The sequence below is a fragment of the Sebastes fasciatus genome, chromosome 10 (assembly GCF_043250625.1).
Source record: "Sebastes fasciatus isolate fSebFas1 chromosome 10, fSebFas1.pri, whole genome shotgun sequence".
NCBI classification, from domain to species: Eukaryota; Metazoa; Chordata; class Actinopteri; order Perciformes; family Sebastidae; genus Sebastes; species Sebastes fasciatus.
In genome coordinates this window covers 29090974-29118390 of record NC_133804.1, presented here as the reverse complement: position 1 = coordinate 29118390, position 27417 = coordinate 29090974, and the positions used below count along the sequence as shown (strand labels likewise).

Genomic DNA, 27417 nt, shown 5'->3' with positions numbered 1-27417 from the left:
AGCAGGGGGGCGACTCCTCTGGTTGCAAAAAGAAGTCTGATTGTATAGAAGTCTATGAGAAAATGAGCCTACTTCTCACTTGATTTATTACCTCAGTAAACATTGTAAACATGAGTTTATGGTCTCAATCGCTAGTTTCAAGTCTTCTTCAATACAGCATGATGTTCATTTAGTAAATGATGGTCCCATTTAGAGTCAAAATAGACGATAAAGCAGGGGATGCTTTAGAGAGTGGCTAAGCTCTTTTGTTCTTAGAACTTTAACCCTTTCACAGTGTGTTTTCAGTTCATGAAAGTTAATTATAACCTTTTTGGTCAAAAACCAAGATGGCGACGGACAAAATGCCGAATTCAAGGTTTCAAAACGGCAGTCCACAAATCGATGAGTGACGTTACGGTGAATATGTCCACTTCTTATATACAGTCTGTGGTTAGACCCTAAAAAGGGTCACAGTTGCCCTATGCAGGGCTCTTGCCAGCACTAGAGCTTGCACCAACATTTCCCTATTGGTTACACTGCCACACTGATACAACTATAAATGATTGATTACAACCACATAGTATAGCTCTTAATCAAATTCTCCACCATTTACATACATACATATTTCTCATCATATTCAATACATTCCCATAAACATCTCCTACCTGACTCGATTGTTGCAAAACTTGGTGAACTGCTGCTGGTTGAGGTATATCATTCGGGCATCTTCTTGGTCAGCTAAGGACGTCCTTTCTGTGGTGTCCTCTGTCTTTTCATATCCTGCAGCGTGGGAGGAAAAGAAAAGGCATTCTATAAGAAACAAAACCTGCCTTGAGCACAAACAAAAGTAAGATGAAAAAGTGTTTTGAAGTGTTTGAGTCAGTGCGTGTTGAAAAAGTCCCCAAAGGAAGTCTTTGGAGTCTGTGAAAGGTAAGTCAGTGATTTCAACACTCTAGAGACTGCAGTTGACCTTGGTGCTTCAGAGGCTTTAGATATATATGTTTTTGGTGCTTTGATGGAAGTTGGCATTGTAAAAATGTCTCATTGTAATACTTTTGAAAAGAGAGTGTCAAACTACATTACAACACCTTTATTTGATTGTGTATATGATGGAGTTCACAATGTATTAGTCATTGTAGTGGGCTACAACCACTGCAGCCTACACAATACATCGAGGAGACATTTGTAATTCTCCACACTTGCCTCAGATCAGGAGTAATAATCTAACTCTAATAGCAGTATAATGCTCACATTATTATCTTAATGGAGTGAGAAGGTGCTTTAGAAAATAGAACAGTGGGACTGCCAAATGACATGTCACTGACAATACATCTCTCATTACCGCCTCCACAGTAAAATGACATCTTGGAGAAAAACCCTGTTATATAATAATAATGATAATACAGGGAATCACCGGCTTTGTGTTAAACAGCCTGACTCATACAGAGTAACATACATCTACTGAGTGGAGGTGATATTCTCCATGTTGTCTGTAGATATACATTTTAGGAGACTAGCATCTTCCCCAATTTCAATGTGTATGAAAAAACTCTGGCCAAAGTTAAATGCCTTTGTAAAAAAGTGATTGTGACATAAAGCCTTCAGGAAATGTCCACAGTCCGATTACTCAAGAGACATTTCAGCAGCTGCCTCTGAAAACGTTTGTTGCTGGATATTGTTGGAGCTGGGAATTTCCTGTCAAGATTGACATCCTGCAGGCAACAGCAGATATCTGTGAGGATCAGCTACAGTATGTGGTGTCATTTAACTACAATATACTAGAGGTACTGTACATGCAAGGCTTTGATCCAACTGTATTTTTCAATATTTATTTGATAAATACAAATTACAGAATATGAGCTTAGCCTACAAACTGCAGTACCACTTAAAGTCCAAACCAAATGCATAAAAAACAGCGTAGAGAACTCATTCATTCTTCACTCACATATTCTGCCTTATTGACCATTTACTGGAAAAAAATAAATCTTTAATTGTCAGAGGCCACCATTCACTGCTGAAAAAAAAAAAATCAAGAACCCCTCTCCTTGGGTGGTTGACACTCTTTTTCTCTCTCTATCTCAGCGCTGCTCTGCTCCCACTAGGTTCAACAAAGTGGGATGGATCCATGTAGGCTATATTAACACATCAAATGAGGGCTGTATGTGGGTCGCAGAGATGTTTATGTGTGCAACACATTTTTTCCTTTTAAAAAAACACCCACAAATATTTTTAGTTTTTGATTGGCAGGAGGCATTTCTGTGTCTTACTTTGCCTCCGTAGGCAAGGTCTGAAACATCATAGATGGACAGTTAGCATGCATGCTTTCCATGCTGGAGAGGAGACGGGTGCTGTATCATGAAAATAGGATGTCTGGGGATGTTGCGGGAATATCTCAAGCCTCTAGCTTGAAGCTGCTTACTGCAGTGCGGGACGGCAAATAGGAAACACACCAAAGAATCTTTTTATTGAACAGAGAGTGACTTGCAAAGATTTTCAAATATGTACAAGGAATTACAACCTGTATATCCAGTGTATTACAGGGTGTAAGTTTAACTCATTTTACAGACAATCCAGCTGGTATTATTTTCAGGTTCAATCTTTGGACTAACTTTTCGGTAAGTAAGTTTGTCAGTTTGGCATTACCAATGGTTAGTTGATATAAAACGTGATTTTTACAGTCATTTTTTCAGAAAAAAATTAGAAAAAATGCAAAACATTTTCAGCTTCCACCTTCTGAAATAGCAGGATTACTGCTTCTCTTTCTTATATATATATATACACTAGTAAACTGAATACTTTTGGGTTTTGGACTATTGATCAGACAGAACAAGAAACATCACCTAGGGCTTTGCGAAATTGTTCCAAGCCTTTTTTTTCTCAGTATGTTCAGACATTTCACAGATCAAACAATTAATCAATGATGAAAATAATTCATTAGTTTTCACTCCAGACATCTTACAGCAGTTCCTTAACTTCTGTGCCAGTGGACATGCTGGAAAACAAATGTTCTGCCAAACTGATTTGAAGCTGAAATACCTAACACATCTACAGAGGCAGGTCTGCCAGACGTAATCTTGTTTGTAAGATGAGAAAAGATCCAAACCAACATTCCTGAGGTTCACATTTCCCTACCCTTGTGTTTTAATTGATATGTCTAGATTAGCACTGCCAAGAGAGCACTACTGTAAAACTCTTAAGTCAACATTTTCCCCAGACTCTCAGGTTGCACGCATGTGATCCGGTGGTTGCTGGGTGGCCTTCCCTAGCATGCAGTAGTAGTGGTGTTAGGGGTTATGAGGTAAGGGCAGGAATAGCTTAGATTCCACAACTACAGATAAAACCCTGGAGTTTAAAAATGGAAAGAAGGGCCGTTCTGAGGCGTGGAGGGGGAGGGACACAAGAGAGGGAAGCTGGCAGCTTGACACATCAACAACAACAAAACGCAGAGTCATGAGGTACTGTAACCGGAGCCTCATGCCGGATATGCCCCAGTTGCAGCCTGCGTGCCGTCCCCCCCTGCCTACAGTATTTCCTTCTTGTCATGTCAAGTCAAGAGGAAACAAAAGGCTGACACAGTCTTCAAAGTCACACTTGCAACTTTCTCTGTTCTTTTTTCTTTCTCTTTCATTCTCACCTTACTCTTGCCACTTTCTCTCTCGTGTTACACAAACGCTGAAACTTAAATTACAGGTCTTGTTATTTTAATGATCCACTTGGCTTTGCATAGAGGATTACTGGAGGAGTGACTGCCAAACAAACCGTCCTTCTTCCCACCATCATCTCCTTATAGTTTCTCTCCTTAGCATGCTCCTCCAGGGCTAAAAATAACTGGCCCCCTGTAGTCAATTGGTCACCGGGGGAAACACGGGTCGGATATCCCGGCGCTGTTATGCAAGACGTCAGATCAGCATAGGTGGTTTATTGGATTAGCGTGGCGGCAAAAGGGTATGTGGATCTAGGCGGGGAGATTAAAGAGCGGTGCCTACTGGTTAAGTAGGGACAACTTCCTGTCATGATGCCTGTGATTATCACTACTGTTTAGGTAAAGGACCACTATAGACTAGATGCATGGTGTCCACAATATGATGTAATCAACTAGTGATTCCTTGAAGTATGACAGTTCCTGTCATAGAGATGTTTTGGCTTCACTTTTTGGGAGTTCTCATGTCGCTGTGCGCGCACCCTGCAGCGAAAGCCCGTGAAAAACTTTCCTGAACGTTGCGGCTGCAGTCCAGAGTAGAAGAGTAACATACTGACTGTTTTGCCCGTCTGCTCTCTGTTGTATAAAAATGCACTGAAATCAGGTGAAGAAGAACCTTATTTTAAGTCTTATTTTGATGCAAAGATTTGTTAATTAGCAGGAATGTAGCCTAGCGCAACGTGAAAGTGAAAGCTGTGGTCTGTTGATTTAATTTTGGGTAAAAAGTTTTTGGTACAATGTTATTTTGCTTCTAGGAGATGCACTGTGAACAAGGATCTTTATGGGATCTTAATTTGGCCCTGAGAGAAGGTACTTTCAGGCCAAGTGTCACCACAGCACTACGTAATATTCTTGAAGAGTTGATCCACTGATCCTACATCACCTTAGTGGTAGGAAGTAACGTCCCTCCTCTTGTCTGTAAGCCTATAGCCTGTTTCATCCTAAATTAAAGCATAATTTGTAGCCAAGAGCTCACCTGGTGACACTGAGAAGACAGGTGGTTGGGAATGAGTAACAGCACTGAGTAAAGGTGAGGGAAAGGACATTGACTCAAAGGCATGCTACCTCACTGAGTCTGGACTGGATGAGCACAGCGCGCTGCTGCATGATTGTGGCTACAACTATAATCCCATTTTTTGTTGTGTATTAGTCTTTATAAGTAATAAAACTATTTCCTTGCACGCACCTTTGATATATTATTAATTTGGCAGTTTAATTACAGCAGACATTCTGCAAGAAATAAGTGCCATCGTTGCAGCACCAGCAACACCATGAGTTATTTGACCATCTGTAATGTCACTGGGGCCAAAAACCAAGATGGCGACAGCCAAAAAACAAGATGGATATGGACAAAACCAAGATGGTGATGGCTTAAAACTAAGATGGTGACGGCCAAAATGCCAAACTCAAGGTTTCAATACGGTAGTCCACAAACATCACGGTGATTACATCCACTTCTTATATACAGTCTATGGGCATGACAGCTCCCCAAAAGTGAAGCCAAAACGGAACACGCATTTTAAACATCACTGTCAATCATGTTCATTTAATTTTGGGAAGCCAAAATCATGATCGCGATTAATATTTGATTTATTGTCCAGCAGTAAATGTCACCACAAAATACAGTATCAATGTCACAGAAAACCGTAGTAAGGCCAGTGTTTAATTGATACTCAAGCCTCAATAATAATATTTATATGCCGAAGCGCAATCTCAGCTTGCACCTCGAGGGACAAAGCCAGCAAACAAAGTAAGCCAGGAAACTAAATCTTTAAGAAGCTTGGGTGATCGAGGAATTAGTGTCTACAATGACAAATGAAAACGGGGGGCTGGCGTAGCTGGTGACTGCAGCATAAGGCCCGTGTGAAATAGCAGGCCAGAGGAGCCGGCTGAGCAGCTGTGATTGATGTTGGGTCTCTGTGTTCTGAATGAGCCCTCGCAGCAGGAGCCGGTGTGCCGTGGTAGGCCAGGTGCTGCAATGCACCAGTTGCAGCTGGTTCTGCTACTGCTTAACTTACTTTTGCTCTCTCCCTTTAGCAGCTGTGACACAAGAGGTTATGTACAAAGTTTAAGTAAAAACTGCACAACACAAACTGTTGGATTATGTTGAACATACGATTATTCAGCCCGGTCACACAAAAAGGTGTGTGAATGACACGATAATGTGCAAGGCAAAAGCGTGTAATAAGAACGCCGTTCTTGCATTTAGGCGCGAAATTTTCACGCAATGTAGTCTGTATTGACTGCAATGTAAAGACGTAGAATAAAAGGGGAGAAAGAACGCTAATGGTGGGTGGGAGGGGAGGTGGATGGGTCCAACAAACACAGGACTTTCAACCAGGAGATCGGTGTTCGAGACCGCTGTTTTGTTTTGCGCTGTCTTTTGTTTTCAATCTGATTGTGTACAGTAATGCTAGTTAGTTAAAGTTGCTAAATGCAAGATTGGGAGCATTTCTATTGCCTCCGCACGGCTCTCAACATGGCGACGGCTGAGATGGGTGGCTCGCAGCTAACGGTGCTAACAGTGAAATGTCAACAAAGCACAGAGAAGGTCGGATTACAACACACACAGGGGGAGAGTGACTTCATTCTCTGCTCAGGTAGACATTACTCCTCTATATCTTTACACAGACAATAACTGTTTGCTGCTATATTAATGCTCTTGATATCATACAAAGCACCTTTAAGAGTTGTGCTTCTCGAGTCTTCAAAAGCTACCTGATCTCCAGGTTTCTGCTACAGCTACTATTCTCCCACACCTGATCCAATTAAAGGCTACATATTGAATACTTTAATGGGATTAGAAGAGCAAAAGTAAAGCCAAAGCCAGAAAGTGGTCAGCTGGGCTTGAGGGGTTTCCAAAGAAACACTGGTGCAGTCGTCAATCCCACTATTTCAGCTGGATGTTACAGCAATGACTCATATCAGCACAGTTTGGTGTCAAAATGCACAGCTGTTACAGTTGGCGTACCAAACGTAACAATAGAAACAGTTTGACATTTATGTGCACTCCCTGACTGTAACTGTGGCCTTCACCAAATTTAAAAGTAGCACACAAGGCAATCCCTGACAGGCCAACAGCACAGTCTGGGGGTCAGAGGTGGAGGAGGAGGCATTAATAGGATCTACCTCCCCCACATCCCGCTCATTTCCTTAGTTTCTAACACACTGTGTGGATAATGTACTGAGCCACTACCACAGATGTCTCAGTGGGAACTGCTCTTAATATTCCCTGGTGGACACTGTGCATTTTCTCAGCACTAATTTCATTAACTGCGGGCGTGTCACGGCTCAACTACCCTGACATCAATAAAGAGAGCAAGAATGGGAAACTGGGCGGATACTCGCGGCGAACATGACTCTTAATCTGTGCTATATTAGGCTTCATAACAACACCTTTCATCTATTAATGGAGCCAGTGTATTACCCATACTAGCTGGCTGTGTAAAAACAATGTGGAAAGAGAAGAGAGAGAAACAAGGAGCCAAATAAAGCTCTGTAGGAGTAGAGAGCAGAAGCACACGGCTCTGGAGGGGAAGCCTCTGGAGGAAGGATCAATGCCATCAAGTGTCGTAATGAGTTTGGATGCAGGCCAGATGTCAGGATTATTGCTTGTGTCAGCCAACAGACAGACGGGTGGAACAATAGTCACAAGGGGGCACGTATTTTGGAGACTGTGCCCGATGGGAAAAAACTGGGCCCAGCATGCTTTTGGTATTAGCCAAGACATGCCGGTCTTCCCCGGTCTGTCTTTTTATCCCTCGGTGACTGTTGTAGGTTACAGATGCTCTCTGCAACCATCGGGCATGGAAAATCCCTTCTGTGATACCTGAGGGATTTTTTTAAAGATACTTAAAGTATGTCAATCAGACTAGAACACTGTTATTTTCCTATCATCAATGCTAATTTGTGTATGTGGTCAGCGTAGTCTCTTAATAACTGCTGGAAAACATGCTTATAATTAAGGCTGCCCCCTCTAATCTAGTCAATTATTCGACTAATCGGTCACTTTGGTCTTAAGGCCCTGACACACCAAGCCGACGGTCGGCCGTCAGACAGTTTTGAATGACGAATACAGACTACCGCGACCTGCTTGTGTGGAGAGTTATTTCATCTCATGCAAGCGCAGAACGTACGTGCTAACCGGCCGTCGGCTGTAGTCTTTCCAATGTGTTAAAATGCAACTTGTCGGCCAAAACAAAGGCGACGTGAGGCGAGGCAACAGGCTGTCTTCGTCGCCACTAGTTCTCTGATGTCTGGTTGGTGTGTCCCCAGCTTTAGTCAACTAAGATTTCTTTAATCGATTAGTTGTTTTTTATGCTTTTTTCATGCTGAATTACCTTTTTCCAAGAAACTTATCAGCACATCTCTGGTAAACACAAGATTCAAAGTGGTGCTTTTGTGTGATTCTTTGTGGAAGAAACTCAGTTTTACAAATCTGTTGATTAAATCAACTAATCGATTAGTTGACAAAATCATATGATTGTTAGTCGACTAAGAATTTCTTTGGTCGAGGACAGCCCTAGTTACAATATAGTTCAACACAAACAACCAAACTTAAATTTGAGAGAAATCACAATTACTCTTGAATCTGAAGTAATAACGTATTGTCCCTCAATACGAATATATTGTTCTTTAATAAAACCAACAAAACCATCCTCTGCAGATTTATGATATCCTGAGGGGTATTTGCTCAGGTCAGGCAGAAGGGGTGGGGGTGGATAATGATTGCTGCAATGACTGTCAACACAAGCAAGATTAAACGCATCTAATGGCAGCAACGACAGGAACAATAATGACCTGATACTCCAGCGTATGACCGAGCACAGCACATCATGACACTCAGGCTTAAATATTAAAGAACACAATAAACAACTGACCAATACTTAAAAATACATATGGCTCTTGGCTCCCTATTGTCACAGTAACAGCACTAATCCTTGTTTTTAAAATAACTAGAAATCCTTGTTATAGTCAAGATATTTTTAGCAACCGTATCTTATTCTGGCTATTCATGTTTGACCTCAAGCTTGTAACGAATCATGAAAGATATCATGTCACATGCTGGCAGCATTCTACAACTTCTTTGGTCACCTACTATGTCTAAGATTACACAGCGATGAGTCAGTTGGCTCCATGACTAAGCCTTGGGATTCTTCAGAGAGGCCCATGAGTCAATCACCGGGGGGTATAACATCCATCTGGAGGCAAATCAAATGGTAAAAAGGCTTTTTGTTCTTCCAGAAATAGGTCCAGGCAGAGTCCAATCTACCGGGTGAGATAGCGAACAAGCACTAATGAGCCTGAGAGAGTTGTAGGCTGGTCAATAAAGTGTAGCTGAGGAGAAGGATGAGGAGGAGGAGGAGGAGGAGGAGGCACGTGACCTGGCCACAGCTAGGCTCCCACACGATTCATTCAATAATACCAGGGCGGGTGGGGGCAGGCAGCTAGGGGCTACTGACATTGATCTAACAGGAACAAAATGAATGGTAGCCAAACCACAGTCAAGAGGCTTTGTGAAGAAAAACTGCATCAAATACTCTAAAAACAGAAAAATGCAGAGGAATGGCTCCTGTGTAAATGTTTAACACAAATAGACCACCATGTAGCAAGTAATCAAAAAAGACAGAAAGGTGAGGTGTGATGCTGTCAGTCTGCACATTGTTCACCCTAACCTGAGGCTATCTACCATTGTTATTAGGGTCAAATTAGTTCCAAACCCCCAGGCTTTGGGATTTCTCAACCCACTGAGCTTAAAGTGCCTTTTATATCTGCTCATCACCACCAAAAGGAAAGATCTGTACATGATTCATTTATGCCAGATAAATATTTCAGTAGACAGAGCAGCCACAGTCTATTCATGGGAATCAAAGTCCCAGAGATGAAAGCCCCCCCCCTACCCCCCGTCTCCAACCATTTGTGAATTAGGGGGGGGGGGGTGCTGGAGGGTGATATAGATACTGCCTCGATCTAAGCAACAGTAACATCCATAAGTCGCTTATCAGATCACAATGCTTTAACCAGCACTCACAACAACAACAGGGCAGCCGCAGCATTAATCCCCCTCCCCGTACGGCTCCGTCTGGCTCCCCATAGGCTAAGGCGGGCCACGGTGGGACGGACAGTCAGTCCAGGGACAACACGGGCAGCTGGGGCTTGCTGTGACATCACAGGGATGGCCTGGCTTAGCTTAGCGAGGGATCTGCACCCGGGGACAGAAACCTTTCCACTCTGTGCTACTTTATGAATGGTAAAAGGGAAGGAAGTATGGCGTGCAATTCAGAGATCTGAAGACAGGAAATAGATCATGTGAATACCAGTCATAGTGCTGTGTCAGTGTCGTGCCTGACCACACACTACTCTTCCTTGTCTTCATCAAAAACGTATGAAATAATACACCAGGTTCTATTGTTGTTATAGCCAAAACAACACACAAGGTGTCACCAACTTAAATGTAGCTTGAGGTTCCTCCACAGCAGTTGGGGAAAAAACCTCAGTAGTGCTGGGGAAAAAATCAATTCATCTATTAATCTAATCTACTAATCTATTAGTCAACTGACAGAAAATTAACGAACAGCAAATCTGTTAAATCAATTAATCATTAAGATTATTCATAAAGGATCAAGACTAAGAGTCTACAGCTATGCTAGAGGCTCTGTGAGGCTGTACTTGAGCCACATGTTAACACAAGCATGGCACTAAAGGATCACCAAAGTTATTAGAGATCATCCTGAGGGAAGTCTGTAGCAAATTTAGAAGTAATTCATCCAATAAATGTTAAGATATTTCACTAAAAGCCAAAAATATCAAACTGCTGGTGGCACTAGACATAAAGAAACGGTATCACCAATTTATAATAGACAAAAAATATACTTTGCAAATTGCAGTAAGGTGTCCTTTTGCATCCTGACAAAGTTTAAGAGCTAAAATCTGTTTTAACCTCATTCTTAACCTCAAGTTTCAAGTTTATTCGTCACATACACAATTATATAAGTATAATGTGCAGTGAAATGCTTATGTACCTCTCTGGCTGTACACGAGTTAAAGGAAGACAGTGCAACCAACATAAACTAGCCAACATAAATAACGAACCAACATAACATTACCAATAAACCAACATAACAAAAGTGCTAATCTGGCCCTTCCTCCTCCTGTATTCACAGGGTACAAATGTACTGTAACCACTGCAAGACTCTAAGACCCAATGTTTTTCATTTTCAGAATTTTTCTAAACAAAACTGTTGAGCATTTAGAGGATTAGCATAAACTGTGTAAATCAACATTGTTAGAAGCTACTTCATGCTGCACGGCTTCCCAGTTATACAACTAACAGCAGAAAACAGGTAACAACAGGCCACAATGGTATGTAACAGGTTTTTTGTTGTGTCACTGTTGTAAGGTCGGATGGATTGGTTGATAACTGGGATGTTGTCTCATGTCTAACAGGTTTACCAAGATATTAAGTTAATGTTTAACTGTCAGACAACAAAAAATCAATATTAAAGTTACAGACTCAGATCTGATATAGGGGCAAAAACTTGATAAGGACAACTGCATTTATTTGTTCAGTAAAAATAGCTGTAATATACAAATGGCTGAGCAATGACAATTAATCCATCCCAGTGTTTCAGTGATGCTCACTGACCTGATGTGACATGTTAGCTAAACAGTTAAAAACTGGCGCCTCCATCATCCAGTATAACATAGTAAGTAACACATGAGCACAACACAAGCGTACATCCTTTCAGCTCTATAGAAGAAATAATAAAATGGACGCCATCCTTGTCTGTTATTGATTCAGGCGTCGGTCTTCAACAGCATTAATGTATTCAGACTGTGTCTATTAATAACTGGATCAATTACACTACTGCTTTTACTGCAGGAGCACATGCATTCATGAAAGTGGTGAAAGCATTTTTGTTTTGTCATCTAACAGTAGAGGACTACTGAGTAGGTGATCAGTAGGATGTAAAGACGTAGCACAGCACAGAAATGTAGATCAAGCTACAACTTTATATTGTACCTGCTGTGTCAACTATGCCTTTACATTAGTCCCAAATCATTAATGTCCACCTGATGTCCACTAATGTCCAGAATGAGAAACTCTCAAGTATTATCTAAAGACAGTATTCGCAATAAGGGTGCACTGTAAATTAAATGTGGAAGTCCTAGTAGAAGTAGAACTGTGGCCTAGTTTGGACATAAAGTTGAGATGGGAACGAGGCCATAAAATGTTTGAGATGTTGGGGGTCAAGGGCAGCAAGAGTTTTATCTTCCCAGCCACCGATGGTGATGCTTCCCTGTGGAGTGCCTGCCGACACCTTTCTATCTGACCTTGTCATCCCGCTGTGACACCATCATATTGGCTATCTCCTGGCACGTGCAAGCTTGCAGCATTTTCCTGCTGTTCCTGTGTGTGTGTGTGTCCATCACATAGACAAACACAGCCAGGCCAGAAACAAGACACCAGCAGAAAAAAATGATGATTGCGTTTACAGTTTAGGGCCTCTTTCTCACCGTCTAATGCTGCTTTCATGAATTATTTGACATTTGGGAACAGGAGGTGACTGTGCATCTTATGAGCTGATGGTTGAGGGGAAGATTTATTTCCCTATGAGCATATGTTTGCAACGCAGCTTTTCAGTGGCTCGTAAAAAAAGTTCGATCTGAGCAACATTACTGGGGATCTCCAGCTGACCTGCAGATCAGAGGCTCTAATAAGTTCCAGGTACTTTAAGGACATTAAGACATTACAGTAACCTAAAAATTGCAAGTTGCGTTAATGCGTTAAAGAAATTAGTGGCGTTTTGCATTAACGTGTTATTATCGCGTTAACTTTGACAGCCCTAATTATTATTATTTTGGACTTAACTGGATAGCCGATAGAGAAATAAAATAAGGACAGAAAGAGATGGGGAATGGTATGCATCAAAGGTCCCTGGCAAATACAAATAAGGGATGTTGCGTTTATGGTGATTCATTTTTAAATGAAGGTAGTAATCATTAGTTGCAGCCCAAAATAAGACAATGCAGTTTCTTGTTAACGCCTGCAAAGTTCTCACTCATCAGCTCTTCATAACGACGTACATGAGCAAACATTAGAGTAGCTTCTGTATCTCTGCATCCGTCTCTGCATGGACACGTGCTCATGAGCATTTTCACATCTCCCCCTCCTCACAACGACCTGCCACATCCACTTTCCTCTGCAGACAGAGGAAAATCATTGAGGTGAGGGGAATTGAGAAGAAGCACATATTAGACTGGCTGCAGGTTAGTGATGGAGGCAGGACATTAAGTGGAAAATAGAGCAGAGGAGATGTCCCGTGCCGACACATAGACAGAGTGGAGAGGCCCGAGGGGACTTGATATGACACACCAGCGGCCCCAGACAGGGGATTTAGTGGCGTGTTGGGCTTTTGTGCCACATTATTATCAGCCAGTGATCCGCCAGGCACATGGGCAGCTCTGGATCCCTTCAGACGGGAGCGGTCTATCCCCCTCCAGTCTCCCTCCCCATGCTGTTCCCACTATTCAGACACACCGAGGCTTAGCTGGTGTTATTGAAATGCTACGGGGGAACATCCTGCTTCACTTACACATGAAAAAAAAATCTGGAGAATGACAGAAAGGTAGAGATGTAATGCTCTAAGGAGAAGCAGACTGACTCTTTCAAAACTAGTATGTGGGCAATCAGATGCTGAAGAAGAGCATCTTCTATCATGTGAATCAGCTGACACGAAAAGACAAGTTGGTCTTTTGATAGATTCCTCCTCACAGGACAGGCTTACCTGCCTATCTCCACCTTTAGTGTCAATTGTGAGAGGGGCTTTGGTGTGTCTGCAGATAAGTATGCAAGCTAAGGCGGCAAACAGGATGCTTCTCGCCATCTGTCTAGCTTTGACTTGCGTGGCTTCTGTCGATCAGCATCTAGACAGTGGAAGCAGTTATTAATCCCGCCTATCGTAGAAATTTGTGCTGGAAAGATCAGCCTCTAAAAGGTGCCTGTCTGTCAACGCAGGATCACACATTGATCGCTGCTGACGTCACCTGTACCCCAACAGTGTCCCAGATAAGGTTATTTTGGCAACTCATGCAGGCACAGGCTGGAAGTGATGTCGGATGTTTCCGCACGGCGCAGCAGAGAAGAGTGACAAGGAGCGGAGCGGCACGTGGTGGGCGAGACTGGGGAGTGTGCAGCACGGAGAGCTGACGGACAAGCCGCTGATGGATTAGGTGGTAAGCCTGGCAGAGGGCTGCCCTTTCTAGATGGAAGCCTGCCTGATGCAGTGTGGTGATTAAAAAATAAAACTGAAGGGTGGGGAGTGTGCTTAGGCTCTCATAAAAGCAGCCGAAAGAAATGTTGCGGAACAGAGCAAAAATACTTCACTAGATGTGGAGCCATGAGGCTGGAAATGTTGGTCATCAACCTGGCACGGTGCAGGAGGTGATCGAATCCTGCATTCAGAAAGATACTTGCAAAGAAAACATGATACTGTTTTGAAGCAGGGGGATGATAGTGTACGCTTTAGTGTTATGGAGCCATGTGAAAAACAGCAAAATCGTTTGCTCTTAGTAACCTAAAAAGGTAGTGTGTGGTAGATGGGGGTTGTGGGTGACAGCAATAGCTGCTGCATAATTCATGTGTTTGCTCTTGTGACTGCAGCAGCCACATTGGCCAACAGTTTTCTATGGAATCTATAGTAGTATTTAATTATTCAGATGTCTTCCAGTAGGATGCATGGGGCCTTCGCAGGATGACAAATTGCTTTATAATTACCAGCTCTTAGGTGGCATTTCAAAACTACAAAAAAGCACAAAACTAACACCAAACCACTTACAACAAGTGTGAGATGCACCCTACTCACACCATTCCTATCAAAAAAAAAAGGGAAAAACTCCATTTAACAGCACAGAAATGTGTTTTATTGACACACTTGCATATATTTTTATAATTGAATTTGGGTAAAAGCACTGAATTTTAGTAGTCAGTTTTAATCATCACTTTATTGTTATTGATCATGCATAACTGCCTGTCCTACAGCCATAAATCAGAAAGACAATCTTACCACTGTGTAACTAGTTCTGTCACATAAAATGCACTGCTGTATTTTGAATGATTGGAAGAAATAGAAATGTTTGACATCAAGGCCATCTGTTGAGGATACGGATATGCAGGTATGAACAATATTCACAATGTGGGCACAATTTTTGGTTTGTTTTGGAAAAAAACACATTTATGGGTTAGAAGAAATATTCTCTTATTCAACAAAAACAGATTCCTATTGTTTTTCTGTGGAGTAGATCAATGTCTGTATGCTAGAGATGCTCAATATTTAAATATTCAATAATAAGCAATAATGGTCGTTTAGGCCAATATTATTATTAATAATAATAATATTATAATATATATTATAACATAATATAATATAATAATATTATTTTCATCTATAGTAGGTAAGTCCCTTACACCGGATTCACTCCAGAGCAGCGGCGAAGTGCGGCCGTTCGATTCTGCAGCAAAGTGCGGCCAAACAAAAGTTGGGAAAAGTTCAACTATTACCGGCAAAGTGCGGCCAGAAAGAACCCGCAGCCAATAAGCAAACAGATCCTGTGACTCCTGTAACATGTTGACCTAGGTTATAAAGAATTTCTTCCCACCTGAAACACATGAACACGCCTCCCGGCCGCAGAAAAATTTAATTATTGCGGCGAACCGCACTTCGCCACTGCCTGGTGTGAATTCAGCGTTAAGGCTTTTCTGTAAAATCCTGATTGCTTCAAGTAACACCAAGTTTTGCAAAATCAAAAAAGGAAAATGGCTCCATTTAATCGTGTTTTTCAAGATTTCAGTAGTGCACACAAACTTGTGTATTACCTTTATCCTTTCAGAACTGACTAAGAATTGTCACATTTAAAGAAAAGTAGTGACTTGTCATTTGTAATTAACAAATGAGTCAATGGTGCGTTATATCACGGATATGGATAAGCTGACCAATATGCTGTGCACCACAAATTGAGGGTATCACAGGTTGGTGTTAGTTTTATGCTCCTCTGCAGCAGCTTTCAGACAGTGCTTCATATTCACAAATACTGAATATTTTTGTAATTGAGTCACATTTCTCTGTAAAAATGCATTCCCCACAGTCCTAGCTACTTGGATGCAGGACATAGTTCAGGAATACTTCCTGTATGAACACATACTCAACTAGAGACCATCTTGCGATGAAATCACACTAGCCACAACGCCCAATCGGGAGAGGAGCATAAAGTCGGGGGGGGACACTCTTGCTCGGACTACAACCATCTTGGAACTCAGCCTTCATTTTGATCTCAATTACACATCTGTAAAGTTTCGTGACTGCATCTTGCACGATGGTGGCACTATCACAGTGACAAAATCTGTCCACAGACAGACATTAAAACACCTGGGAAACTACCCAAAACTGGTTCTGTGGGAGTTCCCACTACAGTTAAGTGTCTCCAGGAACACATGATGACACACAGACTCATAAGGTGAAAACAATACCAGCCACACACTGTCGCGGCTGGTAACAATTAAAACTGTCTCATACAGTGAAGTTACTGCATTACTAGAGGTAAATGAGATGGCACATTGTGCATGATTATAGACATGTCATTAATAGCCTTAATGAGAAGCACATATTAGGTATGCAAATGACCCCCTTATCCCCTACATTTTGATTTATGGAACAACTTAACTAGAAGTATATAGCAAATACAAATGAGAGGAAGTTAATTTTAATTCACTTTAAGCGGCCAGACTGCTTGCCAAAAAATATACCCAACAGCAATAACTTAGATTGAGATATTAGCCTGAGTCTACAGTTATAAATCAAACCTAAGCAATCCCAAATCAAACTAAATTTAGTGTGAGGAGAAACACAAACCGCAGTAAAGTACCATAAATAATAACACTACGATATGTTATTGATCCCTGCAGATAAATTCTGCCAGAGGTCAGAGGTCAGGGTGAGCCACCAATAAGTGATGGGATGAATTTATAAAAGGAGGAAACCCTACAGCCAGGACTGTGCATCTGCAGCCAGTAATGAGCCTGTTATATGCCCAGCCATATAGATGCTCTCCTGGATAAACAAACTGACCTTAACACACCAAAGCTACTAAGCGGCCTCCAGAGCCCTAACGTAAACAGATCCCCTTACCAGCATTCAAATCACTTAAGCTATGTGTGTATGTATCCTCTGCATCCTCTTTCCCTGGCAAACACAACTGAGATGCAGTGGAAAGTTACTGGTGCAGTGAAGGCTGGTGAGTGAGGGTCCCAGCTGAATTACAATGGCTGTATTATTATACCTACGCTATACTGTAGATGCCATTTGCTGGACACTTTGTTTAATGCATTGTTATTACTTGTGGCTACTGTCACTAAAGCATCAACTTGCAGTCACTTCTTCCTGCTTTCTGAGATGATGATGATTCTTTTGTGGTGAGCTGGACATATAACTGAGGGGGGGTCCCAGTCTGGATGGGTGCACCTGACCCAGCAAACCTAGCACCCATCCAGACTGGGACCCCCCCATCCAGACTGGGAGGATGGGTGCTAGGTTTGCTGGGTCAGGTGCACCCATCCAGATAATGTATGGAGGCTTTATATTACATGTGTATGGTGCCACTCTGTTGTGTTGTGTTGTGTTGTGTTGTGTTGTGTTTGGTCTAGTTATCTTTTAAATTAAAACACAGGGATGAAAGAAACTATAAGACACTGTACTTAAAGTAGATATGAGTAGTGGTAACAGAAATGTTAAATCCATGCGATTGCGATGTGTCTGGACTGCATTAAACAAGAGTATTTTCCTAAATATTAGACTGTTCCTTTAATGAATTATAGTCTCTGATGCTCTGCACTCTTCTCTCAGAGGTTAGTGGTTATAGATGACAGGGAACCTTCCTGGTAAATAAAGAATTAAAAGGCAAAGCAAATGAAGAAAGTAAAGGATATACACCAACCAGATAGGGATCCCTCTCTCAAAATATTAGTGATTTCATGATCAATCAATATAAATATATGTTTTGTTAATCTTTCTTCACCAGTATTTAAAACTAAGTACGGGCATTGAACTGCTTGGGTGACTCCTTCTCATCTGGCCCCAGTGCAGATGTTAACTCATGACATAATATCAAACAAATTACAACCTGGGATCATTTATGTTTTTAACTTATTTTCTATGATTTCTGATATGAGACATTTTGTTGTGTCTGTAGTCTGTGTGGATGTCTTTTATGTCACTGGTGACTTTCTGTTTATCTAGGATACGGGTGCTTAATCAAATGCACCAGCAAACCTAGCACCCATCCAGACTGGGGGTCCCAGTCTGGTGAGGTTTGCTGGGTCAGGTGCACCCTAAAGAAGCTTCATACAGAGACTGCAGACTACCATTTGATTAAGCAACTGTCTGGGGAAACTCCCATGTTTTATCTACAGATATGGAGACTTTCTCTTTCATGAAATGCATTCAAATTGTTTCTGGAGACTCCTTCAGAAAACTCTCAAGGCCCCTCTCAAGGGTTTCCTTGACCCCTGTCTGTCGGGGCACCGTTAACACAGCTTTAGCTAGCTAAGTTACTGTCCTGTATGTACTTCCAGACTAGCCACCGGCTCGGCCTTCTTTCTTTCATTTTAACAAGGAAATAGCAGGCTGAACCTGATTTCCAAACATTTCTGTAACACACACATGCATCACATGCATCCTCTTTCCCTGGTAAATACAACTGAGATGCAGTGGAAAGTTACTGGTGCAGTGAAGGCTGCTGGGTGAGGGTCCCAGCTGAATTACAATGGCTGTATTATTAGACCCACGCTACTGGAGATGCCATTTGCCTGACACTTTGTTATTGCATTGTTAAGACTTGTGGCTACTGTCACTAAAGCATCAACTTGCAGTCACTGCTTTCTGAGATGATGATGATGATGATTGTTTTGTGGTGGGCTGGAGGAGGGGGTCCCAGTCTGGTGAGGTTTGCCGGGTCAGGTGCACCCCAAAGAAGCTTCATACAGACTGCAGACTGTCTGGGGGAAACTCCCATGTTTTATCTACAGATATGGAGACTTTATCTCTTTATTGTTCCTTCAATGAATTACAGTCTCTGATGCTCTGCAGTCTTCTCTCAGAGGTTAGAGGTTAGATGACAGGGAACCTTCCTGGTTAATAAAGAATTAAAAGGCAAAGCAAATGAAGAAAGTAAAAGATATACACCAACCATACTGGGGGGTCCCAGTCTGGACTGGGGGGTCCCAGTCTGGTGAGGTTTGCTGGGTCAGGTGCACCCTAAAGAAGCTTGATACAGAGACTGCAGACACCCATTTGATTAAGCAACTGTCTGGGGAAACTCCCATGTTTTATCTACAGATATGGAGACCTTTTTTTTTTAAAATACATTCAAATTGTTTCTGGAGACTCCTTCAGAAAACTCTCTCCAGGCCCCTTCAAGGGTTTCCTTGACCCCATGTTAACACAGCTTTAGCTAGCTAAGTTACTGTCCTGGATGGACTTCCAGACAGCACCAACCAGCCCGGCCTTCTTTCTTTCTTCTTTCGTTTTCTGAAGGAAATAGCAGCTGAACCTGATTTCCAAACATTTCTGTAACACACACAAACGAGGTGGAATAGTCTTTACATACCCTCCGACCGGGTACGAAGATCAGACATGGTTCTCTGGACGGGCGGCATCTCTCCAAACACAGAGCCGGGCGACGGCACCTGTCAGGCGGCCGCGGCTTCTTAGTTCTGCTCCCTGCTGCTTGTGCTGCTGACCAACCGTCAAAGAATTTAAAAATAAACGGCTAAATAACGGTTCAAAACCGGCTAAATAACGGCTAAAATTCAAAAAGAAACGTCTCTCATGCGGACACTACTGTGTACAACTAAAGACGAGGTATTAAAACAACATTCATTTCCTGGAGGTGACAGAGCCCAGGAGCTCACGGTGTTCACGGATCCCCCAGCACCAGCATCCCGGTTCACACGGCGGATTATAGAGCTGATAGACGGCTCCGGTATAGAGCAGGAGGAGTGGACACGGTGGACACGGACTCACCATAAACTGACGTTGAGGGGGGACGGTGCCGCTTCACATTATGGACCGTACCATCTTCACCACGCAGCGGCAGAGGGGGGACTAAACCATAATAACTCTAATTTCACCGCGGATAGGACAATATAAGTCATAAAAAATGTATTTTTACGAGGATATAAAATATGATAAAGTGCTGTGTTTTAATCGACAGGGATAATAATGTTCAATAAGTTTTTTAAATTGTACCCACAAATCCCCTCCCCCCCTCTGCAGTAGATGTTGTTCACAGCTTGAAGACATAACAATAGTACAGTGGGTGGGAGTTGGCTTTGCACAATCTAGTCTTGTTTTTGTATAAATATAGTTATTAATTTATATTAATAGTGATTGCAATGTCAACAAATGACACCACTTAATGAACTAACATACATTAATATATGCTCAAATATTAAAATATTAGAAATATACATATACAGTATTATTATTACATAGTAGTAAGACAATAATAGTACAATTTAGAATTATATGGCACTATATTTACTATATTCAATTTACATTGATTTCTTTATATGGTGATGACAACCCCTCACCACTTAATGAACTAACATATATTAAAATATGCTCAAATATTAAAATATTAGAAATATACATATACAGTAATATTATTTCAATAGTATTATTTTGAATTATATGACACTATATCTATTATATTCAATTTACACTGATTTCTTTATATGGTGATGACAACCCCTCACCACTTAATGAACTAACATACATTAATATATGCTCAAATATTCAAATATTAGAAATATACATATACAGTATTATTATTACATAGTAGTAGGACAATAATAGTGTAATTTTGAATTATATGGCACTATATTTACTATATTCAATTTACATTGATTTTTAATTATATAGTGATGACAACCCCTCACCACTTAATGAACTACATACATTAAATACAGTATTATTATTTCATAGTAGTAGAATAATAAATTCAATTTATATAGCGCTTTTAAAGAACTCAAAGACACTTAACAATAGTAGTATAATTTTGAATTGTATGGTACTATATTTACTATATTCAATTTACATTGATTTCTTTATATGGTTATGCGTTTCGCAATATATTAAAAAACACAATAAATTAGTTTTTTGTAATATTTTATTGGATATGTTCCATAACACACTGGAAGTATATTGTTAATAAATTACAAATTATATTAAATTTAAATGACACTAATACTACTTTTGGTACGACTTTAATCTCAGAATATTCAAGTTTTAACCTCGGAAATGTACGATTTTAATCTCAGAGAATTATTTTTTTTTTTCACCCAAATTTTTAAAAAAAATTCTCGTAAATGTACAACTTTCGTCTCAAAGAATTTTTATTTTTTTCTTGCAAATTTCTGATTTAATAATCCCCAGAAATATAAAAAAAAAATTTCTTGTTAATTTGTGATTTTTTTTCTCATAAATGGTAGTAGCACTAAAACTACTTTGTGATACCATTATGCTGAATTATAGTGTAAACCATATTTAACTGACACAAATAATTAAACACCTATATATATACACTTATATTATATCTCCAGATATGCCAATTATATTTGATATATATAAGGGATAATAGGACATTTATGTTAACCTATAAAACTACTGATTAATTTTGCAGATAAAATGTTGTTTGATTATTATTGGTGTATGTTTTAACATTTAATACAGACTTCCTAGATAAACAGAAAGCCACCAGTGACACAAAAGACATCCACACAGACTACAGACACAACAAAATGTCTCATATCATAAATCATAGAAAATAATTTAAAAACATACATGATCCCAGATTGTAATTTGTTTGATATTATGTCCTATATCCTTTACTTTCTTCATTTGCTTTGCCTTTTAATTCTTTATTAACCAGGAAGGTTCCCTGTCATCTAACCACTAACCTCTGAGAGAAGACTGCAGAGCATCAGAGACTATAATTCATTAAAGGAACGGTCTAATATTTAGGAAAATACTCTTGATTAATGCAGTCCAGACACATCGCAATCGCATTGATTTACTATTTCTGTTACCAATACTCATGTCTACTTTAATTACAGTATCTTATAGTTTCGTACATCCCTGTGTTTAAAATTTTAAGTTAAAAGATAACTAGACCAAACACAACACAACACAACAGAGTGGCACCATACACATGTAATATGAAGCCTCCATACATTATTCTTTAAGTCCTCAAAAAGAAATTGTACCCCCCAAAAGTAGTCTATATACAAAAGAATACTCTGCACATTCAAATATACAGTCACAGTATAAAGTACTCTCTGACTGGGCAGATTGCCAATCAAAGTTTATGATAATGGGGTGGCCAATCAGACTCCAATCCCCGGACACACCCTTGGTTTACATTATAATAAGAGTCAGACAAGAAGATTGATTATCAATAATCATACTTCATCTGTATGTGAGAAGTATAAAGAATTGACATGTTTCACCAACTGTATAGCACAACGGCTGGACACAGGTGGGTATAGAGTCCACCTGTGTGAAGCCTTTTTCCATTTTTTAGCCATCAAAAATAGAAAATAATACTACTAACCACAACTATAAAGCTGTTTTTATAGACTGAGAGCAAGCCTGTCATCAATACCTCCAAGAATCACCTGAATGTTGTTAATTGTGGAGCCACAAAAAAATGTCCAATTTCAGCAACCTCACTTTTTAAAGATACTGTTTATAGTTTCATCTACATTGACACACCATGTGGCTGTGGACTACAACATCATTTGTTGCAGAGACGAAAACATTACACAGCCATTTCTCTCATTACCTGGTAAGTCCACACATTTCTGATAACATTCAAAGGATGTTTTTGAATGTCTGATATGGCAGAAGTAATGCCACCTCAGACTAATGAATCAAATGATTAGTCCTGTCCATAAACAGGGAAAACTAATCGCATAAACATGTCAGAAATAAAAATCCTGGACAGCTACTGACCACAACAATGGAATCGAGCAGTTGTAAGTATCCACTATAGTATCTGTCACCATGTTATTATGTGATTATTGTCCCGAGACAAGCTCAGCAGAAGATCTAATCCAGGGTGACTTACTCTACCTTACAGTTTCCTTTATATCCTTCATCAGTGTGTCATGAATCTGCTCTAACATGGACCCTCACTTACCAAAAGTAGGACACATTAAAAAGCAAGCAAACACAGAGAAGAAAGCAGCGTCTCTGCTGCGGCTGCCTGGCTGTACAGTAAATCAAAGTGTGTTCTCATTCTCACTGCAGTTGATATGCAAATCACAGCGGAGACAGCATTTGTACAGCAGCAGCACCACTGCAGTCGAGCTGAGAGAACTGCAGTACAGACACACACTATGTGTATATTGCGCTGGCAGTATTTTCCCTGTCCTGCTCATGTGCATGTGTTTTTAAAGAGAGATTCCTTAGCCATTGCTGCTCAACTCCTTGCATATTTTCATTTCATATGACACTCTTCGTTAGGAGTGATTCAGGCGACTATTTTGATCCATATTACCTTTAAAATGAAATGTATTTACTGTTGTGGGGATTAGAGGGAGAAGAGATTATGCTGGAAGGCATATCTGTGTTCACATCTCTTTCAACAAAAAGATTCAGTATCTTAAGATTTAGGTATGTACATAATACTAATAATAAACATGTTTTTTTACATCCTAAATGCAACTGTAAATCCTATTCTCAACAGCCAGAAAAAACAAAACAAAAACCCAGAGAGAGATTGTGTTTCACAGGAACTGAAGATTCACCACATCCAAAAATAAGAAACGAACACCTGAACATCTACGCCTCCTCCTGCGCCTGCTGGAGACACATCTCTCCCAAACATTTCCTTTCTTTCCCCCACCCCACTCCACCTAATTCAACATCAGCTTGCCACCACGGGGATTTGGCTCGTGTAGCTCCCACGGTTGCTAAGCAACAGTGACAAGAAGCCTGCCTCTTCGATTATGTGTGTGTGTGTGTGTGTGTGTGTGTGTGTGTGTGTGTGTGTATGTGTTTGTGTGTGTGTGTGTGTGTGTGTGTGTGTGTGTGTGCGCACGTTGGGTTTTTGTGTTTTACAGCAAATCCAGTCCAAACAATGACTCATTCAACCAGCCGTAACAATTTCTCCCACTGTCAAAATCTGTGTCAATTACAAACAGCAGGAGACGTTTTAATCAGTTTATTATTTTTATCTTTATCAGATTGACCTAAAAAGGTTTCACTGATACGAACACCTTTGTTCTTTGATACGCTATATTGCAGTGTAAATATACACGTTGGCAGGCTGTGATTAAAATGCAAATAAAAGATCCAGCACAAAGTTGACTTTACAATCAAGTCCTTTTAATTGTATTTTTGTCCACAGCTCGAATTAGCTACTGATAATAATGATAATTCATTATTCCAACTAATATTCTGAATTAGTATAAGCTATATGGGGCATCCTGGTGACTTAGCAGTTTCCTGTCTGTATCTACATTGTCACAATATAATAAAGGCAAAAATGTCAAAAAAGTAATCTTTAAATATATATATATATATATATATGTACATACATTAATTTTTACCTTTTCAAAATGTGCCTTAAAGGGAGAGTTGTCAAGTATTTAATACTCTTATCAACATGGGAGTGGGCAAATATGCTGCTTTATGCAAATATATGTATATATTTATTATTGGAAATCAATTAACAACACAAAACAATGACAAATATTGTCCAGAAACCCTCACAGGTACTGCATTTAGCATAAAAAATATGCTCAAATCATAACATGGCAAACTGCAGCCCAACAGGCAACAACAGCTGTCAGTGTGTCAGTGTGCTGACTTGACTATGTCGTGCCTCAAACGCTAAAATTTAGTGTATCTTTGGAGCGTTATCTAACCTCCTTCCCAACAAGCTAGTATAACATGGTTGGCACCTATGGATTCTTCAGGTTTTTCTAGTTTTTTATGATACCAGTGTCTTAGCTCTAGCTTTAAAACTGACCCTGCTACAACCTCACAGGATAAATTGTAATAAATTGGTAATTTGGTAGCAAAGAGGCAATGAGATTGCTTTTGTAATCTTGTGATCAAAAGGGCTCAGTAAAGTAAAGTCTGGCTCATAATTTCAATCAATTGAAAGTGTCTGGAAAAAACGCTAATGAGCCTCATCAAAGCACCTTTAAAATCACCTTCTCCACAACAAACTATGGTGAGATTGCAAACAAAAGTCTGCATGTCTGAATAATAACCAGCCTATAAATGATGATGTTTGTCTGGGAGCCCTTTGCCTCAGCAGGAAAATACTTGAGCCACTTTGCTGCTGTTGAGAGAGAAAATACTAAAGAAAGAAGTAATGCAGCTTAAACCCTGCAACAGCTTTACCGGATCCTCTCCCAGATGCTTTTAAAAGGGTATCCAGTTGACTATAGAGGATGAAGTACCGGCTATTGCCTTTACTGATATCTATCCCATGGCGCTGGAAACCTCTTCTAAATGTAACCTTGATGCTTTAGTGCTCAACAATTTTGTCTTTTAAAAAGTAAAATCATTACAAAAACAGCTTGATTCATATTTTCATTGTATTTTATGGACACATTCATTTGGCTTCTATGCAGCATTAAGACAGCACTTAAGCCAAAAATGAAAATGGGATAAGACCATGTCTCATTTTTAGTGCTTTTAGACTCAAGATATTCTCAAAAAACATGAATGTGTTCACCACACCTGTGGCTGTAAACCATCTGAAGTTCAGTTTGTAAATCTTTAGCTTGGAAATTGTATCTCAATCTCTTCAGGATCCATTAATTAATCCTGTTCCTATTATTGATTTTATCATTAATCATTGCTCCTGATCAAACCGAGCTGGCGGATGCAGCCATCGAGGCCTGCAGCTGCATCCTTCATTCCTGGCCTGCAGCTCTTGAGGGAACGATTAGGCAGCGTGACATTTTGTAATTGAATTGCACTCTGCCCCCTTGTGGACGTTGATCTGTAGTCAAGGAGGGTAAGGTGGTTTGATGGCCGACTAATCAACACAAATCTTGAGCCACTGCGGAGTCATTTTAATCTAAACCCTGTTTACAGTAGTTGATTAATGTGTGCAGATCTTGTCAAACCTGCACATATTTCATGGTCTATAAGAGTTGGATTAAATACCATTTTTCTCTCAAACCCTAGATGTGGAGATCCAAAAATGTACTGCACATCAGTCATATTATGAAGTGAACATACAAATCAGGCAGGCAATCTATGAATACATCTGTTTATTCAATCTGCACAAAATTAAAACCATTTATCACCCGGCACTGTTTGACTTCTTCCACTCAGTCACCGCCGGAGCCGGCGAACAGCGGTGAAATTAAAGAGCGTTAAAGTATTAATCTTTTCAAATTGCTTTTTTAATAGCAGTTGAGGTGGCTGGCGAGGCTACATTAGCAGTGCTGATCAGGAGGGCTGAGAGATAAGCTCTTCAGGTTGAACGGACTACCACCATCTCTGTGGTCTAGATGTGCGAAAATGAGATAAAATGGCTGCTTTGAGTCAACATGGCGTGGGTGTGTTTCACTCAACTCTAGATAAGCATGTCCTGCCCGGTCTCTACAGGAGACTAAACAACATTGTTTTCACTTATGTTTTACCTTAAATAATCTACTGTAGTGTCACTGTATTTGTATCCATGTGAAGAAGTCTTATAGTGGAATAAAAGAGCTGAAAAGGTTTTTAACTGAAACTGAAAGTGAATGTGTATCTATGGGGGGAGGGATGATTGAGAAACTGCTCCTCCATGATATATAAAAAACCTGATAAGAATTAAAATGATATGTAAAGACCATGAGTGATTTATTCCAATTATAAGAACAGTATGTTCAACTGGCAGGCAGAGTATCATAAGCAGCTTTATCCAGACACTGACTGCCAAATTCAAAATGTAATCCACCCAGCAGCACCCAGACTGTATGATATAATATACTATAATATAATATAATATAGGTCCACGTATTTGCTTTTTGTGGAGCTTTCCAGGTTTGGCGTTTCCAATGTCAAAACAAATACTTTTCGGTCATACTACTCAGATTTAGGCCTACAGATTTTACAAATTTAACAAAAGAGTAAATAAAAACAAAAAAACTTAAAATCAAGAGGAAAAAGTAGAATGCAATCACCGTTAAAAAGTGCCTAAAAACTTGGTTTCAAAAGCCTACGTATTTCTCTATAACATTAAATATTTGTGACTAAATAAGCAACAATCATGGTAATAAATAGCATAAAATATCCTTATTAATTCTAAAAAATATATTTTATTATATTGAGATATTCAGCTTCATCATGACTGTGTGTGTGTGTGTGTGTGTGTGTGTGCGCTTTCGAGATTTTAAAGGTACTCTAATAGTGCTATTGAGCGATGTCTTTTAAGAGGGACCCCCACAATATTGATGCAGTATACATTCCTGCCAATAGTTTCACACTAATCCACTCATCTACAGGTACCAAGAAAAACAGAAATGCACCAGCAAATGCAGTGCAGAAGAGGACGGCATGCTAGCATAATAGCATGCGATTAAGTACACAACGGATTTAAACAATACAGATTAAAAATGTTCAAAATGATTGACGTTGCAAATCTTTTCTGAGGAAGTAAATGCACGCAAC

General features: G+C 40.1%; 1 protein-coding gene across 5 annotated transcripts in view; it reads right to left on the bottom strand.

The window, feature by feature from the left end:
* Positions 1–19791, bottom strand: part of atp8a1 (ATPase phospholipid transporting 8A1) — a 124833-nt gene extending 105042 nt beyond the window's left edge. For 4 of the 5 annotated variants that reach the window (XM_074649287.1, XM_074649289.1, XM_074649288.1 and 1 more), the window contains exons 1-2: positions 19340–19790; positions 645–759 (exon numbers count right to left, since the gene is read on the bottom strand). In XM_074649287.1, the coding sequence (XP_074505388.1) occupies positions 645–759; positions 19340–19388 (164 nt within the window). In that variant the 5' untranslated portion in view covers positions 19389–19790. Of the gene's footprint in view, positions 1–644; positions 760–19339 lie in introns of all 5 variants that reach the window. The other variant, XM_074649290.1, reaches the window with a different exon arrangement.
* Positions 19792–27417: the final 7626 nt, after the last annotated feature.